The sequence below is a fragment of the Camelina sativa genome, chromosome 17 (genome assembly GCF_030686135.1).
Source record: "Camelina sativa cultivar CO46 ecotype springtype chromosome 17, ASM3068613v1".
Lineage (NCBI taxonomy): Eukaryota > Viridiplantae > Streptophyta > Magnoliopsida > Brassicales > Brassicaceae > Camelina > Camelina sativa.
In genome coordinates, this window is record NC_141896.1 from 3,973,433 (window position 1) to 3,992,703 (window position 19,271).

General features: G+C 39.6%; 3 protein-coding genes, 2 long non-coding RNA genes and 1 pseudogene across 13 annotated transcripts; 4 read left to right on the forward strand and 2 right to left on the reverse strand.

The window, feature by feature from the left end:
- Positions 1-709: 709 nt before the first annotated feature.
- LOC104759143 (protein FAR1-RELATED SEQUENCE 11) lies at positions 710-4,170 on the reverse strand. 7 transcript variants are annotated; one of them, XR_015586848.1, is made up of 4 exons: positions 3,903-4,041; positions 2,310-3,301; positions 1,566-2,162; positions 710-1,474 (listed from the first exon to the last, which is right to left on the reverse strand). XR_015586848.1 is itself a non-coding variant. In XM_087495437.1 (4 exons), the coding sequence occupies exons 2-4, from the start codon at positions 3,285-3,287 to the stop codon at positions 854-856; spliced, it is 2,043 nt and encodes a 680-aa protein (XP_087351563.1). In that variant the 5' UTR covers positions 3,288-3,301; positions 3,903-4,170; the 3' UTR covers positions 710-853. The 7 variants fall into 7 exon arrangements, 4 of the variants coding, with proteins under 4 accessions (XP_087351563.1, XP_087351565.1, XP_087351562.1 ...); XR_015586850.1 differs by having other exon boundaries at positions 2,310-3,297; positions 3,903-4,012; XR_015586849.1 differs by having other exon boundaries at positions 3,686-3,985.
- A 103-nt stretch (positions 4,171-4,273) lies between these two features.
- Positions 4,274-7,065, forward strand: LOC104755235 (pentatricopeptide repeat-containing protein At1g10270). The gene has a single exon (XM_087495435.1). It carries the CDS (start codon positions 4,274-4,276, stop codon positions 6,920-6,922), a length of 2,649 nt encoding a protein of 882 aa, XP_087351561.1. The 3' UTR covers positions 6,923-7,065.
- Positions 7,066-7,386: 321 nt separating this feature from the next.
- On the forward strand, positions 7,387-8,457 carry LOC104755236 (uncharacterized). Its single transcript, XR_762196.3, has 3 exons — positions 7,387-7,523; positions 7,632-7,814; positions 7,939-8,457. It is a non-coding gene; the product is annotated as an uncharacterized LOC104755236 (long non-coding RNA).
- A 581-nt stretch (positions 8,458-9,038) lies between these two features.
- On the forward strand, positions 9,039-10,676 carry LOC104759144 (uncharacterized). Of its 3 annotated transcripts, none has more exons than XR_015587754.1 (2): positions 9,039-9,799; positions 9,974-10,676. It is a non-coding gene; the product is annotated as an uncharacterized LOC104759144 (long non-coding RNA). The 3 variants fall into 3 exon arrangements; XR_015587755.1 differs by having other exon boundaries at positions 9,254-9,799; positions 9,936-10,676; XR_015587756.1 differs by having other exon boundaries at positions 9,299-9,799; positions 9,902-10,676.
- A 3,487-nt stretch (positions 10,677-14,163) lies between these two features.
- LOC147923308 (secreted RxLR effector protein 161 pseudogene) lies at positions 14,164-14,742 on the forward strand (annotated as a pseudogene).
- A 1,199-nt stretch (positions 14,743-15,941) lies between these two features.
- On the reverse strand, positions 15,942-18,743 carry LOC104755237 (glycosyltransferase BC10). Its single transcript, XM_010477586.3, has 2 exons — positions 17,730-18,743; positions 15,942-16,906 (listed from the first exon to the last, which is right to left on the reverse strand). Exons 1-2 carry the CDS (start codon positions 18,309-18,311, stop codon positions 16,265-16,267), a joined length of 1,224 nt encoding a protein of 407 aa, XP_010475888.1. The 5' UTR covers positions 18,312-18,743; the 3' UTR covers positions 15,942-16,264.
- Between the last annotated feature and the right edge of the window lie 528 nt (positions 18,744-19,271).

Sequence of the window (19,271 nt, forward strand, 5' to 3'; positions counted from 1 at the left end):
GATGTGTTGGTTGAGGTTCTAAGCTTTTGGGATTTGTGTGAAAATATTCGAATTGTAAAATCAGCGGGAAATTTTGGTTTCTTAAAATTTGGACAACATGGTATGGTGGTACTATAACTATTTCTTTGTTTGTCACAGTTTGAATTCTTTGGAGATGGTATAATAGTATTCAATTAATAACATCATGATCTAACGTTAAAGGCGGGTTTGGTAGTCCTACTAACAAGCATCATTTTGTTAAGAAGCCAAGTCATGTTAAAGATTATAGAGGGACAAATACGTAAGAAAAGTGGAAGATGAGAGGGTCAACCTGCAAAGAAATCTGAGGCTCGCAGTTGTGGCGTGTTAGCCGGTAGTATATATGTTAATGATTAGCAAGACGAAGATAGAGCTAATGGTCAACAAGTTGTAACAATACTCTTACAAGATCAGTAATCACACACCTAAATTACCTAATGGTCAGCAGAAAGACCATCATGACCAAGAACTCTAATGGTCAGCACATAGAGATTCCAGAACTTTCTAGACAGAACCGGTTTATAGCATTTAGAATTCAGTACCGGTTGAGGAATATCAAGAAACACTTTAACCAGATCAAGTTGGAACAATACTCTTACAAGATCAAGTTGTAATTTAACTAACCATCTTGAATTAATTAAGATACTGTTCTTCTGATATGTGTCGTGCGCTTTAACATAGAAACAAAGTCTTCAGTCGAACAAAATGTTGATTTTTCATTTCTCTTTAGTCCTGCATATTTTTGAGTATGTAAGATAAAAGTTTCCTTGTAAGATTAGGTTAACAAAGTAATAATTTTATCTAAAAATCGTTAGACACGCATAGCATTGCGGTATCAAAAATTCCTCTGCACAGAAGAAATGTCTCGGAGAGCAAGTGAAGAAGAGACTGGCTGCTCTCTGATGCGGGATAAGAGGATTGAGGTTTGCTCAGTTGCTATATCTAGCCTCTCCTTCGATTTAGCTGATTCAGAGACCAGAGTGGAAACCAGATTCTGTAGAAGCTGTACTCTTTCACCATGATCCTCTGCATTACTTCTGAACGTCTTGCTAAACGACGTACTGATCCTGCGCCACCTAAGAGGAAGATACCTATCGGGGACCTGAAAACAATTTCCGGTAGAGAGAACACGGAGTGCGTGCCTGCAGAGGAACCCAGAGAACTCAAACAGTTGGCAACTGCAGCTTATGATGCCTTCTTGTGGAACCCAATAGACTTTTCTTCCTCCATCCAGTTTTGTGTGGTGCCTCACGAGATACCCGTCATCCATCTGGAACGATGCATAGTGAGCTGCAAGCACAAGCTGTTCTTGGAGCTTGGAGAACGCGAAAGGAGTGAGGACCGAGGCTGCGTGAGATTCCATGGGGGCTCCAGTTTTTAGGCTAATGTTTTGAAGATTCTGCTGCATTGTTTGCTGTTCTGTAGCTTGGTCTTTGAAATCCACAGCAACAGCCACCTGCATATTCACCCATAACTAGCAAAGTCAACACACGTACAGTTATATTTCATGAGATTAAATGCATAAACCCCAAAAATAAATGCTTGACCCGTTAATGCATAGACGGCCTAAGAGCTTGAAAAGGCTCACTTCACTATCCATTGCCCTCTTCTTAATATGAGTAACAAATTCAGTTCCAATTCAGAAGATTTCATCCAGACCAGCAATGAATAAACACTATCAGAAGGAGAAGAAAACACACTTGTTCTACGAAGTGAGCTAGCCGGGTTTGTGCGCTCAAGAACCTCTGTATGAAGGCGTTAATAGCTTTGGATCGGCCAGTCAAAGTCATTCCAGCTAAAAAATGACTTCTCAAATATGGTAAAGACCACATGGAACGTGAGGCATACAAGTTGTTTATGTGTCTGTTAGTGTGCAGTCCAAAAGAGTTCACCATGTCTCTCCAACCCAACTCAAACTCCTCAACGGATTCCAGATGGTAGAGGCGATAAAATTCAGATTTCCAGTCGTTGTACCGCTCCCCAAGACCAGCATTAAACCAGGATGGAAACTTTCCAACAACCATCCATATGCAGAGTGCATGCTTAGTGGTTGGCATCTCTCCAGCTATGGCTTCTTTGAGACACATATTATGGTCTGTTAATATCGTTTGAGGTGCCTTCCCATTCATGAACCCTGTGAATGCCTTGCATATGAGACAAAAATAAAAGAATGTCAGAGTACAAATACAAATAGTTTTGCTTCTTCGCCCTACCCACAGACAATTGCCAAGGATTTAAAACAGAAATAAGTGGAAAAAGAGCTTAATCAGCTTAGTGTGCCATTGTGTTACCTGTAGTGCCCACGACCACGATCTCAAATTTTCCTCCCGTAAAAGCACACAACCAAAGAAGCAAGGCACACCATAGTTATTAACTCCAACCCATATTCCAAGTGGCATCTCAACTGCACTTAAGCGATGTGTTGTATCGAAAACTACAGCATCTCCAAAGATTTCATATGACTGAATGGAAGAAGCATATGACCAGGCAATGTTTTCCAACTTGTCATTTGCATCTAGAGTAAACTCGAACTTAAAGTTAGGGTCTTTCTCCTTTATACTTTGGCACATCCTCAAGAAATCGATGTTCTCATCATCAGGATCAAGTTTCTTGAATGACTGAAGCAAATTTCTGACATCCTTCTCAGTGAATGGTAAAAAGCCAGGCTCGACACACTTCTCAAGCTCCAAGAGCTTCATCATCTGCTGAACTGAAATTCCAGTCTTTGAAAACATCAAAATCCTACTTTTATCTGCATCTGATATGGACCTATATGCAGGAAGAAAACGAACTTGATTTGGTTCTAGGAGTTCATGATTGTGGTGATTAGCGAAACCCGTAACAAGCCATTCCGTTGAACCTAACTCAGTAATTTTACTGATCCTCAAGTATGCTTGACAACCGCAACGAGAAGATCTTCTGTTTCTCTGTGGTTTACCTTCACTAAGAGTTTTGACAGGTGTGTTACCAGCACGATGGCAAACAAAGTACCGCCTGGTGAGTCCTTTGCCAATTCCGTCTTTGCCTTCTGTCCTGTGACGACGTATGGAGAACCCGCAACGCTTAGCAAACGTACTGTAGAACTCGTAAGCAGCATCATGCGTAAGGAACCTCTGTCCGTTGTATGGAATGGCATCGTGAACTGCTTCTAAAGAGAGGGTAGTCCCGTCTGGAGATTCCTCAGAACTACTAGCATCGTCCAAAGACAGTGATCTCTGATCTGAGGGATCATCATAGATGAGCAACATCTGTCCAGCATCATCCGACATTTTCAGCACTCTGCCTGACAAACACATAACAACAACACTTTTATCTTATTGAGCAGGAAATAAAAAGTAATGTGCCTACTCGAAAATAGTACAACTAATTCTCTCATCACATAACTGAAAACGAATTCATTCAAAGAGCACTGATATAAATGTTTAAAGATGACAAAGTATACAGATAAAGTTATCGCCTTTCGGAATACAGATGAATGTGGAAAACAACCAATTAAATACATAAGAAATCACAATGCCACTGCTACATCGATAACAAGTTCCAAACTCATGAGTAGGAAGCTAAGAAAGACTTCAAAATTCAAAAGTCTCGTATAAAGATTGAATTTTTATTGAAGTAATTTCAGAGATTTCGAAGCTACTGAATTCGAATTTTCCGAGCTAAGCACATTTTTGGATGCTGAACAACAACGGTCATCACAAGATGGGCATTCGATAAACCGAGGAAGAAATTTGAAACTGGAGAATCGCTGTTCTTGAAATCACCAAAATTTCGTTCATCTTCTTAAAACAAAGACTAATTCATACAAATGCGTCAAGAGAATAGAAACAGAGAAGTTGCAAAAGATAGAGATGGAGAGTGACAGAGAGAGAGAGAGAGAGTACTGATTTTAAGGTAGGGAGTGAACGAACACACACACACACACAGTCTTGCGAAGGAGAAGCCCTAATTTGCGCAGGGAGGTGACAATAATCCTATTCCTTTCCCCTGCGCATCTTGTTATCTTACGCCTTCTCTCTATTCGTCTTTCAGAATAACATTACACGTATTACCAAACAGTCCCCTTCAAAGTAAATCACTAAAACGCTGTCGTTTTAAGTTAATTTTTTGTTTTTGTTAATACAGTAGTACCATTTCTTCACATCCAAGGGTTTAAGCTACGAGAGAGCTTTGGTCTTACTACTCCCAAGTCAAGTCCCACCATTGTCTTCTTCTACCTCTAACATCTAAAACCCTAAATCATTTTACTTCCACCATGTCTCTCAATCACCTCCTCCGCCGTCTCTCCACCACCACGACCACCACTACTCGTAGCCCTATTTCGATCTCGTTTCTCCACCAACGAATCCACCACATCTCAAATTCCCCGGAAAATGAAACGAACACTGGTAACAATCAGGTTTCAGAGACGAACCCAAACCCAAACCCTAATCCAATTTTAGCCAATGATACTTCTCAATTCCAGATTCCTCAGAATCATCATATCTCTCCGATTCCATATCCACCGATGCGGCGTAACATGACCTTCTCATCAGCCGAAGAAGCCGCAGCTGAACGCCGCCGTCTCAAACGTCGTCTACGAATTGAACCTCCACTTCACGCTCTACGAAGAGATCCTTCAGCTCCTGCCCCAAGACGTGATCCCAACGCGCCACGGCTTCCCGATTCGACCTCCGCACTCGTCGGGGCAAGGCTTAACCTTCACAACAGAGTCCAGTCACTGATTAGAGCATCGGATCTCGACGCTGCTTCACGCCTCGCTCGCCAGTCTGTGTTTTCCAATACGAGACCCACCGTGTTCACTTGTAACGCCATCATCGCCGCTATGTACCGAGCCAAGCGTTACAGTGAATCGATTTCTCTGTTTCAGCATTTCTTCAAGCAGTCTAAGATCGTTCCCAATGTAGTCTCTTACAATCAGATCATCAACGCTCATTGTGACGAAGGGCATGTGGATGAAGCTCTTGAAGTGTACCGCCACATAATAGCTCATGCTCCTTTTGCTCCGTCTTCAGTTACTTATAGACATTTGACTAAAGGTTTGGTTCAAGCTGGAAGGATTGAAGATGCTGCGAGTTTGTTAAGGGAGATGTTGAGTAAAGGTCAAGCTGCGGATTCGGTTGTGTACAGTAATCTCATTAAGGGGTATTTGGACCTTGGTGATTTGGATAAGGCTAATGAGTTCTTTGATGAGTTGAAGTCTAAGTGTACTGTTTATGATGGGATTGTGAATGCGACCTTTATGGAGTACTGGTTCGAGAAAGGAAATGATAAGGAAGCTATTGAGTCGTACAGGTCTTTGTTAGATAAGAAATTTAGAATGCATCCGCCAACTGGTAATGTACTTTTGGAGGTTTTTCTTAAGTATGGTAAGAAGGCTGAAGCTTGGGCTTTGTTCAATGAGATGTTGGATAATCACACTCCTCCTAATATCCTTTCTGTGAATTCGGAGACGATTAGTATAATGGTCAATGAATGTTTCAAGATGGGAGAGTTTGACGAAGCTATTAATACGTTCAAGAAGGTCGGGAGTAAGCCCACCTCCAAACCGTTTGTGATGGATTATGTAGGTTACTGTAACATAGTAACGAGGTTCTGTGAACAAGGGATGTTAACAGAGGCTGAAAGGTTCTTTTCTGAAGGTGTATCCAAAGGTTTGCCTGCTGATGCTCCAAGCCATAGAGCAATGATTGATGCTTATCTCAAGGCAGAGAGAATCGATGATGCTGTCAAGATGTTGAACAGGATGGTTGATGTGAATCTAAGGGTGGTTGCTGATTTTGGTACGAGGGTCTTTGGCGAGCTGATTAAGAATGGTAAGCTTACGGAATCTGCTGAAGTTTTGACTAAGATGGGAGAGAGGGAACCGAAACCAGACCCTTCGGTTTATGATGTGGTGGTTAGAGGTCTTTGTGATGGTGGTGCACTTGACCAAGCCAAGGACATTATTGGTCAGATGATTGGACATAATGTTGGGGTTACTCCTGTGCTGCGGGAATTCATCGTTGAGATTTTTGAGAAAGCAGGGCGTCGTGAGGAGATTGAGAAGATTTTAAATTCGGTTGCCCGGCCGGTGAGAAACCCAGGGCAATCTGGTAACACTGCACCTAGTGTATCAGCCGTGCATGGAACCACACCTGCAGCTCCTCAGCAGCCTAGAGACAGGACACCATGGACGAGCCAAGGGGCGGGGAATTCTAATTCAGGTTGGGCCAATGGTGGTCAAACAGCAGGAGGAACTTACAAGGCTAATCTTGGCCAGAATCCGTCTTGGTCTAACACTTCGGTTAACCAGCAGCAGCAATCATGGTCTAATCAGACTGCAGGGCAACAGCCACCATCATGGTCGAGTCAGACACCGGGATATCAACAGCAGCAATCTTGGTCTCAGCATCAGGGTTGGTCATGTCCTTCAGGTCATCAACATCCATGGGCTAATCAGACGCCTGGCGAGCAGAAACCAGTGGCTAATCAGACGCCTGGCCAGCAGCAACAGTGGGGTAATCAGACGCCTAGCCAGCAGCAACAGTGGGGTCATCACAACACTGGTCATCAGCAATCATGGGCTAACCAGCAGCAACCAGTGGCCAATCAGAATAGTGGTCATCAGCAATCATGGCCCAATCAAACTCCTACCCAGCAGCAACCATGGGCTAATCAGACAACCAGCCAGCAACAAGGGTGGGGTAATCAGACAACCGTTCAGCAGCAGTGGGCTAACCAGACACCTGGCCAGCAGTCAGCGTGGACAGGACAGCAACAGTGGCCTAATCAGACAGCTACCCATCAGCAGTCACAGTGGTCACAGTCTGTGGACAGTCATCTCCCTCAACAACAGGAGTCAGGGTCCTCCCATGAGTTGCAAGACAGAGATGAAAAGAAGGTAGCGGAGTTGGGGAACTAGTTCGACAAACTCGCTTCTTCTGCACCATCATTCGCCTCATAGTTAAATTGCCTTTTTTGCTTTGTGGTCGCAATTTTTGCAAACTCTAGTATTATTTAATTATTTAAGGATCAACATCATAATCTAATACGTTTTTATTGATCGTTGATGGTTGTCCTTGTTTCACATGTATGTATGGTTTATCTTCAAGTGTCCGATAGCTTCTAAAGAGAAATGGAATTCATAATCAGTAACTCGATCAAAAAGAGAAGACGTTTCTGTTGGCGTCAACACCGACGTTAAAGCTACATTTGTTCTGTTTCTTTATTTATATATAAAGTATAGTATTACACGTCAAATTTGCATTGGTCAATTGAAGGGAGGTGAAAAAGGGGTTCACTCGTCCTAGTGAATCCAAATTTTTTTTTTTAACTCCAACTAAAAAAAAGTTTGAAGGGAGGTGAAAAAGGGGTTCGTTTCAGAAACATTAACCCTAGTATTAGACGATAAAACCCGTTGATAAACTAGGATCCAAAGTCTTCCAAGAATATTAGCCCTAATATTTCCTTCGTATCGTCTCGAACTCCGTAGTAGAAACCAATCATGAACAGAGGTCCCAACGGTAAGATCTGTATCTCTTGCATCTGGCATGTATAACTAGCCGCCGATCGTTTTTTCTTCTTCAGTTTCGTAATTGTTTATGCGTTTTCCGATATTTTTGTGTATGCAGATGCTAAAATATGCGTCTTATGGGACTTGATGGATTTCCCAGTCCCTGAGGGTCGCAGTATTCGTGATATTGTTGGTTCTGTTCTGCGGGAAGAGGGTTATACTGGTGAGTTGTCAATCACGGCTTATGGCTGTTAGACGAATCCCTTTCCGCCTCAAGACGGGTTCACCTTCGTACAGAATAGTGAGATTCCCTTTTTCATTTTATAAAAAAACACTTTTATTTTAATTTTTTCTTTTCTTATATAATAAAATTGTGTATGTAACCTAGAGAGATCTCCTCCGTTGTTGTTGATATGCATTTCCAGGCGATAAATATTGGAGACTTTCTAAGATATTAGTAGACGCTGCTTTCTGGGCACTGGATCCCTTGGCCTAATTTAAAACCTGCACCTTCCTTGATGGTAGTCACAAAGAACTGCGACCAACAAACGGAGTTCGTGGATTTTCTCCAAAATTTGTATAATTTAACTTTCCAAATTTTCTTAGTACTGCCCGATGATTGCTGCCCAGAAAAACTGGGAATTCCTAAGGTAAATTTTGCATGGTATTGGACAAGCCTACTTGAGGGAGGAAAGCCTATTTCCCGCACCGATTTTAAAAAGCTAACAGCTCGAGTAAAACCATCGCCTGCCAACTTTTTTAGGAGGATCTGATGCATGCATGGCTCCATCGACAATAATGTTTTGCTTCTTTTTATATATCAAAAGGCTTTTGGTTTTTGTGTATGAAACGTACTTCTCGTTATCTTTGTTGTCGTCTTTAAACTCTGTTTTGTGTACAGAACATGGTTTTAAAATGTCTTTTTGACGTCTTCTCTTTCCATATACGACATGAGTAAAATGTGCAAATGCGGGTTATGCAACTTAAGATAGGAATAATAGGATTCTACAGCATTCGTATACCAAACAGATTTGAAGCATTTATATGACATTAGATATTATTACAAATATTACAAATAAAACAAAATCCGAAATCGTCATGAAATCAGAGGATAGATAGATAGCCACACGAAAACAAAATCGATACAAACAACATCCGTTAGAGGCTAATGTTTTATATGACATTCATGTCTTTGCTTCCAACTTCAACTATCATGGGAGAACCACCATCATCACCTTTCCTCTGACGTTTGGCCCCCTCATCACCTGAGGAATCCGGACCATCACGTAAACGTTTCTCAGAATCCTCCTCATCACAATCCTCCTCATCACTTGATGTATCCGGACCAAGATAGTCTAGGATAGGAAAGCGACCATCGAACAGATTTGTCCAACGCCATACTAAGGCTGCAGTTTCAGTACGTGGCACTTGTTCCAGAGGGACGTCATCAGGCACTACCAGGAAAACATTGTAACCTCTGGATGTCAAAGTTTCAAGAAGATTGTGAAAACCCGTATCTTCCCTCGGATGTCTTTAGCAACTACGAGGAAGTTTGTCTCGTTATGTTCTAGTTCGTCATGATAACAACGGAATGGCCAGTAAAGTATGTCCAGTTGCATCCTACTGAGGGCATGTTTATCGGGGGGGTGTTAGATTTTTGGTGGGTTAATTAAGAAGAGACTCTCTTATATTACAACCCGAAATCGTTCATAAGAGACTGCAACGTGTCAAATTTTCGTTGGCCAACAGAATAATAGAAAAGGGAAAAAAAAAAATTTTCCCCACAAACGAGATTAATTTTCTCTCTTTCTCTCTTTCTCTCCCGATAAACTTCTCTCTTTCTCTCCCGTTCAAAGTCTCGATTTGAATCGGCAGAGATCTGCTTGAAATTAGGGTTGTTTGATGTTTGTTCTAGAAATTAGGGTTCTTGGTTTGTTCTTCAAAAATTAGGGTTCTTTGATCCGATTTGTAATGTTTGTGTTTAGTTTATGGTGGGTTGGTTGTAGTATTATCCGATTGATAAGTGATGGTTTAAAGGGATTAGGGTTCTTGAGAACCATGTGATCCGTTGCTCTCTTCCGCCATATCATCCCTCCACTCGCTAAAGCTTCCCCTGACTCTATCTTGATCATTGCCTCTAATCCTGTTGATGTTTTGACTTACGTTGCTTGGAAACTCTCTGGTTTCCCGGTGAATCGGGTGCTTGGATCTGGTACTAACCTCGATTCTTCTCGGTTTAGATTCTTAATCGCAGATCATCTCGACGTTAATGCTCAGGACGTACAGGTCAGTTTTGTGTTGGAGCTTCAATTTTATATTTTCTTTTAGTTTCAATTGGGATTAGATTATTGATAAAAGGTTTGTGCTTTTTGGTAAATACTGATTAAGGAGTGATTTTGTATGATAAAAACCTATGCTTTAGTGGTTTTATACTGCAATTAAGGAGTGATCACTGATCAGGTGATAATAGCTCCGATGATCATAATGGATTGTTGAGACTTGAGACGATCAGTTGGTTTTGTGTAAGCATTTATTGTGGGAGAGCATGGAGACAGCTCGGTGGCATTGTGGTCGAGCATAAGTGTTGGAGGGATTCTTGTCCTAAGTTTTCTAGAGAAGCAACAGATTGCTTACGAGAAACAAACCCTTGAGGACATCCACCAAAGCGTAGTTGGTAGCGCCTATGAAGTCATTGGACTCAAGGGTTACACTTCTTGGGCCATTGGTTATTCTTTGCTAATCTGGCTCGCACTATTCTCCGTGACCAGCGCAAGATCCATCCTGTCACGGTTCTTGCTCGTGGCTTTTATGGTGTCGATGGGGGTGATGTCTTCCTCAGCCTCCCGGCTTTGCTTGGACGCAATGGTGTGGTCGCTGTGACCAATGTGCATATGACTGATGATGAGTCTGAGAAGCTGCAGAAGTCGGCTAAGACTATATTGGAGATGCATAGCCAGTTGGAACTTTGAATAAACCACATCGCTCTGCTTCAGTTTTATAACTGTTGTTTTGTTATGATCATCAGTCCCATGGATGATAGTGTTATTGTTGATCTTTTCATGTTATGTAAATGCTTCTTTTTCATGGAGATTGGAGAATAATCCCAACTTGAGTTCTATTATGAGTAATGACAGAAACATAAGAATGAAATGATGGTTTAAGAGATGATTAGTTACAACTTACAACACAGACTTGAGTGTGAGTTCCTCACAGCTATAGTCTTTACCACTGTCTGTCTCTTGGTTAAACTCGACATCTATTGTGGACGATAAGTGTGTAGTACTTTCTTTGGTATACAATATGATTGTTTTGGATAGGACTATAGGAGTGAACACAATAGATATAATGTTGATACTTGATGGTGAATGATGATGTTTTCGTTAGTCATTTACAGTTTGTGTCTACAGAATTATGAATGTGCTCTGCTGCTTATCAAGTTTTGTGTGACAGTATCTCACTCAGTTACATAGACGTTGCTGTGTTTCTCTTGTCCCTTTCTACTAAACCGATTCAAATGAAAACCGAAACTGTGTATTTACTAAACCGAACAATACTTTGTTTTTTTGGTTTCTACATTTTATTAACCAAAAAAAATTATACATTTATACCACTTTTATTTTAATTAAAATTTAAAAATTTTAAAAAACAATATTTTAAAAAATTAGAGACCCAAAATAAGAACCTACCAATAAATAAGAAAATTTTATCTAAGAGATCATGGGTTCTTATATTTTAAAAAACACACAATTAATTCATATAAAATTTAACAACCCCCTACTAACATACTACCGATAAACTTGGTCTGAGTCTCACATGTTTTTCAGCCGCTGCGAAATGCATTATTAAATGTTAGAAACAAAACAGAGCAAGAGACAAAGTCTCTTGTCTTTTAAGAAGATAAAGAAAACGAAATTGAAACTTTTATTTATGTGAAACTTGTTACTCTTTTGTTTTACAACACACCACAGTTATATACAAGTCGTACGGTCGTAACCGTTGGTAACCGTTGGTTACAGACACTTTAATTTATCTAATTATAAAACATAATAAGACCAAACTCAATTACAAACTAATAGTCCCCCTTAATTGAGTTATGGTCTAAAACCTTGTGTCTCAAATCTTCAACTCTTTTGATTGGACTTTTCTCTTTCCCAAGTGTCACAACATATGCGTATCTTCTTCATCTTCAAGCCTCATACGCTCATCATATTATTTGAGCGACAAGCTTATGGAAATGTTCACCGTCTTGTTCATTAAACCTGCCAGCCTTCTTCACATATATTTTAAATTTTCTCCAAGTGAACTTCATCACGTGTACTCTGTGATCTTCTGTCACGCTCCTCCAATTGTTCTAGCAACCTTTTTCCACTCACTCTCTTCTCAATGAACATTTTGATTTTTCTTTTTGGTGTCCTTTTGATCACCAAATTTGGCCTTTCACCAAAACTGTGCGTGAACTCAGCTTCTTTTCTTGCTTAGTCTCTTCCTTTGATTAACTCTTCAAAAATTTCTTGCTAAGTTCGGCACTAGAAACACCTCTTTGATGATCTTCTCTCCTTGGCTTGTCATCACTTGGATATTCCCTTTCCCTTTTGCAAGTGCCTGCTTCTCCCTTTTCTCTCTTAGGTAAGCAGCTCTTTTTTTTTGGCTTGGTGTTTCCTTTTGAACACCATCAGATTCATGTCTCCATGACATCTCGTGCGTGAAACGTTTTCACGTCTTCTTCGGTTATCTTATCAACCGGTTTATGCTCCATTTTTTTCTATGAGGTAAGCATCATCCTTTAGTGCTTGTGCTTGGTGTCTCCTATTGATCACCATAAAGTGCTCCATTTTTTTCCTGAGGTAAGCATCCTCCCTTAGTGCTTGGTATCTCCCATTTGATCACCATTACGTCTCCATGACGCCTTACGCGTGAATCTCCTCCACGTCGTCTTCGGTTATCTCTTCAACCGGCTCCTGCTCCATTTTTTTATGAGGTAAGCATCCTCCTTTATTGCTTGGTATCACTCTTTGATCACCATCACGTCTCTGTGACGTCTCTTCTTTGGTTATCTGTGTAACCTCACCATTTGTGCAGTGCGTGAATCTTCTTCACGTATTCTTCGAACAAGTTTCTCAACTCCAACTCCACACTTGTTTACTCCATTTCATTTTGAGAAGATTTCCTTTTTTTTCTTCTTCCCTTTGTAGCCCTTCTTCTTGAAGGTTCTGTTTGTGAAGGTTGATGGTACCACCATCTTTTCCTCTTTCATTCTTCTTTTCTTCCCACCCTTGATTTGTTGTCTCCATCTTTCTCTTCTTCTTGCAGTGGAAGTTTTTTTTTTTTTTTGCTTGAACAGGCTCCAAGACCAACATAAGCTCTGATACCATGATAGAATATTGAGAGGAAGAAGAAGAGAAACAGAACAAAACAGAGCAAGAGACAAAGTCTCTTCTCTTTTAAGAAGATAAAGAGAACGAAACTGAAACTTTTATTTATGTGAAACTTGTTACAGTGTACAATACGATCACTGTTAGAATATTGAGAGGAAGAAGAAAAGAAACAGAGCACGAGACTTTGTCTCTTCTCTTTTGGAGAAGACAAGAACAAATTTGAAATATTTTTGCTTGGACAGGTTCCAAACCAACATAAGCTCTGATACCATGTTAGAATATTAAGAGGAAGAAGAAGAGAAATAGAACAAAACAAAGCACGAAACAAAGTCTCTTCTCTTTTAAGAAGATAAAGAGAACGAAACTGAAACTAATATTTATGTGAAACTTGTTACAGTTTACAATACGATCACTGTTAGAATATTGAGAGGAAGAAGAAAAGAAACAGAGCAAGAGACTTTGTCTCTTCTCTTTTGGAGAAGACAAGAACGAAAATGAAATATTTTTGCTTGGACAGGCTCCAAGACCAACATAAGCTCTGATACCATGTTAGAATATTGAGAGGAAGAAGAAGAGAAACAGAACAAAACAGAGCAAGAGACAAAGTCTCTTATCTTTTAAGAAGATAAAGAGAACGAAACTGAAACTTTTATTTATGTGAAACTTGTTACAGTTTACAATACGATCATTGTTAGAATATTGAGAGGAAGAAAAAAAGAAACAGAGCAAGAGACTTTGTCTCTTCTCTTTTGGAGAAGACAAGAACGAAATTGAAATATTTTTGCTTGGACAGGCTCCAAGACCAACATAAGCTCTGATGCCATGTTAGAATATTGAGAGGAAGAAGAAGAGAAAGATAACAAAACAAAGCAAGAGACAAAGTCTCTTCTCTTTTAAGAAGATAAAGAGAACGAAAATGAAACTTTTATTTATGTGAAACTTGTTACAGTTTACAATACGATAACTATTAGAATATTGAGAGGAAGGAGAAAAGAAACAGAGCAAGAGGCTTTGTCTCTTCTCTTTTGGAGAAGACAAGAACGAAACTGAAATATTTTTGCTTGGACAGGCTCCCAGACCAACATAAGCTCTAATACCATGTTAGAATATTGAGAGGAAGAAGAAGAGAAACAAAACAAAACAGAGCAAGAGACAAAGTCTCTTCTCTTTTAAGAAGATAAAGAGAACAAAACTGAAACTTTTATTTATGTGAAACTTGTTACAGTTTACAATACGATCACTGTTAGAATATTGAGTTCTTATTTGTCTCACTACATGACATCTCCACTAAAGCAACATCTTCAAGAAGCCAAACAGGTTCTTAGATACGTCAACAGTACTTTGACGTACGGGATTCAATTCAAGCAAGTTGAAGAACCAGAGTTGGTTGGATTTTCTGATAGTGATTGGGGCGGATCAGTTGAGGACAAGAAGAGCACAAGTGGCTATGTATTTACGATCGGATCAGGTTCATTTTGTTGGAATTCTAGCAAGCTGAAGGCGGTGGCTCAATCAATGGCCGAAGCGGAATACATTGTTGTTTGCTCAGCAACAAACCAAGCAATATGGTTACAAAGGTTGGTGAATGAGATTGGTTTCAAGACAGAGAAGAGTGTAACGATCTTATGTGATAACAAATCAGCGATTGCAATCGGGAAGAATCATGTTCAACATCGTTGGACCAAGCATATCGACATCAAATATCATTTTGTACGAGAGGCTGAACAGAATGGGTTGATCAAGCTTGAGTACTGTCCAGGAGAGTTACAAATAGCAGACATATTGACGAAACCTTTAAACAAGCCAATGTTCGAGGTTCTACGAAAAGAGCTAGGCGTAACGATGAAGCCATGATCAAGGAGGAGTGTTGAATGTGAAAGTCTTCATGTTATTACTTTAGAAGAGTCGCATATTATATAGTTAAGTAATTGATTTGTGTTATGTATAAACTATTCGTATCACACACCGAAGAGATACGAATAGAATCGTTAACTGCAAAACAGTTACACATGTATGTATGTGTCTTCACATTGGGTTGTCTCCTAGAGACGTATCCCTTAGTCAAAGTGTGTCATGTAAACCTATAAATACAGTTTATATATCTAATAAATGTGTGTGGTTTTCGTCTACAAGAATCGAGTATTACAAGAGAGAAGAATATATTGAGTGTAAAACAAAAACAGAGAGAGAGACAAAAAACAGAGTAACATCTGTTGTTGTCTGATCCTAAACACTTTGAGAGTTCAAAGTCTTACATTAAATACATATATAAGAGGATCATGAATACATATATTAAAGAGGATCGGAGGACTTGAATTAATTTGTTCACCTTGTTGTACAAGCTCCATTTTGGCACAGAGAAAATTCATCCTATCTGCATCTGCACCACCATAAGCCTGGATTTTCAGTTTACCAATATACCCCTCCATCCGAAGCGCTCGTTCGACTTTACTACGAAACGAGTCCAACATGCGATCCTCAGGGACTGGGAAATCAACGACGTCCCAGAAGACGCACGTGTCAGCATCTGCCAAAACGGACGACGAAACAATTAGGAAACCATCAGACCGATCAACTTGAATTGACTTGGAGCACAAGAGAGAGAGATCTTACCGTAGTACGTTGCCATAGACTCCTATCGAGATAGAAATGTTATGAACCTTTCTTTGCTTGAGAATTTAGAAAGATGTATTAACCCTAATTCTCTATCTCGATTAATTCTTGGGGCTTCCCTTCTCATTAATCAATAGAGACCATTATATAGGCCTTGATACCACTTAATCAAAACCCTACTTTATCAACCTAACAGTAGTCTTTTAAGTTGTATCAAGAAACAAAAATTTTAGGGCTACATCTGTGTGTGGTGGCTGGCCATGAGAGGGTATTTGTTGAGAGAAGGAAGATTCGGATCTCACGGGGTTTTCTAAATCACGATCGTACCCCTTATTTTAACGGTGCAGTTACACACAGCCAAGTAAAACTGTTGCTACCGTTGTCCTTTGTTTCACTTGTATCGTGTATGGTTCTCTTCAAGTTTCCAATGGCTTCTAACATTAATCAAAACATTAAAATATATTTTCTTCCAAAAAGTGATGAAAAAGAATATAGTATATTCGTAATCTATAAAACTAGATTAGCTCTGCAGGTCGGCGGCACAAGTAAAGCTCTTACATACAAAAAAAGGCTTGACCTTTACGATCATCTCTATAAAACCCCAAAATAAAATGAAGAGATCATAACCAAAGGAGACTAATAATAACCAAAAAATAAAGAAAAAAGAGTCCTATGTGTAATATATATATATCGTAGAAGAACCTCATCTCATCCCTATAAAAAGTAGAAAGAAGAAGAAGAAAGAAATGAATTTATGTTTTTCTCAAAATCCCATGACAGTAGAGCTCAGATTCATAAGAGGAGCTAAGGCAGAAGGAGAGAACTTGCGAGCAAATAGGAAGCATAACGAAGTTGGCTCGTCATTGTAAAGACAATCCGTCTCGTTCTTCCTTATTGACTGTAGAAACTCTTCTGTGATATTAGCTGCAGCATATGTAGCTGGATGCGGACCGCCTATGGACCAATCAACCCATGTCACGCTTCTATTAGCGTTCATTGAACCGTGAAACATGTTCAAGAAAGTTGGGATGTAATGCTCGTCCGGGTAACAAGCTGGTCTGCAGAACTGTTTGAATAATGAGTAGTATTTCGAGTCTGAGATGATGTAGATGGCGATTTTACGGTTTACTTCAAACCACTGAGACCCTTTCCGCCAGTGATGGAGTTTGATATCTGGGAGCATCTTCCGGCTGTAACGGCCACGTCCATAACGTGTTGGCTCGTCATAAGAGTCCACAAAACTATAAGCAGAGTTTATTAGGTAATTGTAGACAGTTGAAAAGTTGTAGACTGGGACACAACTCTCTGAGAGAAGCACAAAACGCTCATTTGAGAAGTCCAGCAATGCGTTGGCTAGAACACGCTTCTCTGCGTCTGTCAATAGTGGCGATCCCCATTCAACTTTCTGCAAAATTTTATAAGTATAGAAAACCATCAGAAACAAAACAGTTTCTCTTGATTTGACTAGATCTAGCATAGAAATACAGACTATTCATGATCCATCAAAGTATTGTCAGAGTATGAGATGGACCAGGTTGCATCAACCAAAGAAAATTACAAAACCGATTTCAGTGTCATGAAAAAGGAAGCCTTGTGCAGTTACCAAGATCATAGCGACATGTCCAGACAATGAAAGAGAATAAAGTTGTTCCCAGTCCTAATTCTAAAACCAGCTATGTTCCACATCATAACATAATAGCAAAATTACCCATGAACTTTAAAGGCTGTGTCACACCACTTGAAGCTGCATAAGACATAGATGGCCAACTCAAACTAATGCGCAAGAGTAACAAATTTTCATCTATACACAACCTATAAATAAATGTAACTCCAAATGAAAGAACAACTGAAAAGTTCAAATCCTAAGCACCAACCTAAAAAAGTTTCCTAAATATGTAATCACGCACCAATGCAACTTCGATTCTCTCATGCCGACTAGATCTACATGTGGTTTCTCTAAACTACTAGATATCTATGATCCAGAATGACTAAATATCTACACCCCGTATGTGCTAATTATGCCAGAGTACAAGAATAAACTAGAAGACCCATGAGAGTTGGTAAAGAGAATGGAAGACTGCACTATAAAGCTCATCTACTTATCCAATACTCTGTTCTTGTATTCTAAAGGTAAATCACTGGGAAAACTATGTATTTGTTTTGTACTAATCCACAGAGAAACACAAACAAGACACAAACAACATTCACTGTACTGCATCAAAACATACCTGGCTAGGGATCTGGCGGTCGTAAAACGGAGAATCACGAGAGACATTCATGTCATATCCAGGAGGCGTGTGAACGTAAACAGATAAATACTTCTCATTGCCTTTAAAAAACTTCTCCCACAACGGAAGCATAGGCAAAGGCCCTCTGGTAAGAAACAAGAAGGCCACTTTAGGAACCCTATCGTACGGAAACTCTTCCTTCACCGGAACCATCGAAGCTCTCCAGAACAGCTCATCATCACTCATCCCATGACTAAGATTCTCAGGCCGAACAAACCCATCAATGCTCCAACAATCTCGAACCTTTGGTTTCTCCGCCTTGACTCCTCCGTCGTCGTCGTTCTCGTCGTTACAATCACGGTGGATGACTGTGCAATTGGAGTAATCAGGAGTAGTCGAAAACTGTAGATGGGTTGATGACGAGAACATCCTTGGCAAAGAATTGAAGTAGCGATCGATGTGAGAGCTAGCGGCGAGGCCGATGATGATTCCGGCCATGAAAATAAGCAAAAACGAAAGCGTTTGAGCCAGCTTTAGTAACCCTATATGCTTTTCTCCTTCCTCTTTCCCTCCTCTCGCCATTGTTTTTTTTTTCACGAAAAACAAAAAATAAAAATCCAATCTTTTTTTCTCTTCACACTGTTCCCCAAAAAAAAATTAAAGTTTTTAGGGAAACATTCATATGAATGATTTTAAAGAGAATCTGTTTGTTTCAAGCACAAATCCATATCCTTTCAGAAAGTTTCCTAATTTTGAAACAAAGGATCAAATCAAATTTTGGGAAAAAAAGGAAATAAATAGATGGGAATTAAAGATCTCTGGGAAATACGTATATTCGTATAAAGTGGAGAAACGGGTGACTGCACTGAAACAGATCAAAGAATTGAGGAGGAAGAAGAAGAAACATAAACAAATCTGGTTTTTTGTTTCTTCTAGTTAGAAATCCATAATAAATCTATGTCTCTGTCTATGTCTGTGTCTGTGTGGTTGATTTTGATCTTATTATACGTATATAAAAGAACAAAATTAATTCGGATTTGTTTAATTAGATTAATTGAGTTTAAAAAACTCCACGTCGAAAACATAACGAGTTCAAAAAACTCCGAAGATCATGCCAGGTGGGAAGAACCTATAGGTTGCTTTTAAGTTATTGGGCCGGTGGGCCCACGTTTTGCCTTTGACGTGGGTTTAGTGCTCGTCAACTCTTCGGTCCGACATTTCAATTTTTTTATAGATAAATTAGATTTCCATTAGTCAAACTTATAGATTATCTAATACTCCTAATAGATTATTTTTTAACACTGCAGTTACATTTCTACAAATTTATATTTGGAGTTCAATGTTATTAATTTACTCAGCCAATCATGGACTGTGTCATGTGTCTCTTCATTTTTATGACATACAAGTTTAATGTAAAGCATAGTGGAAGAACTAAAACCCATCATCATCCCTACTACAATAATGATATTTCAAAATTTGTATCGATAAGACGTGTGCCTAGAAATTTCTTATATAGCTAGCTTGGAAATATTGTTTGAATAT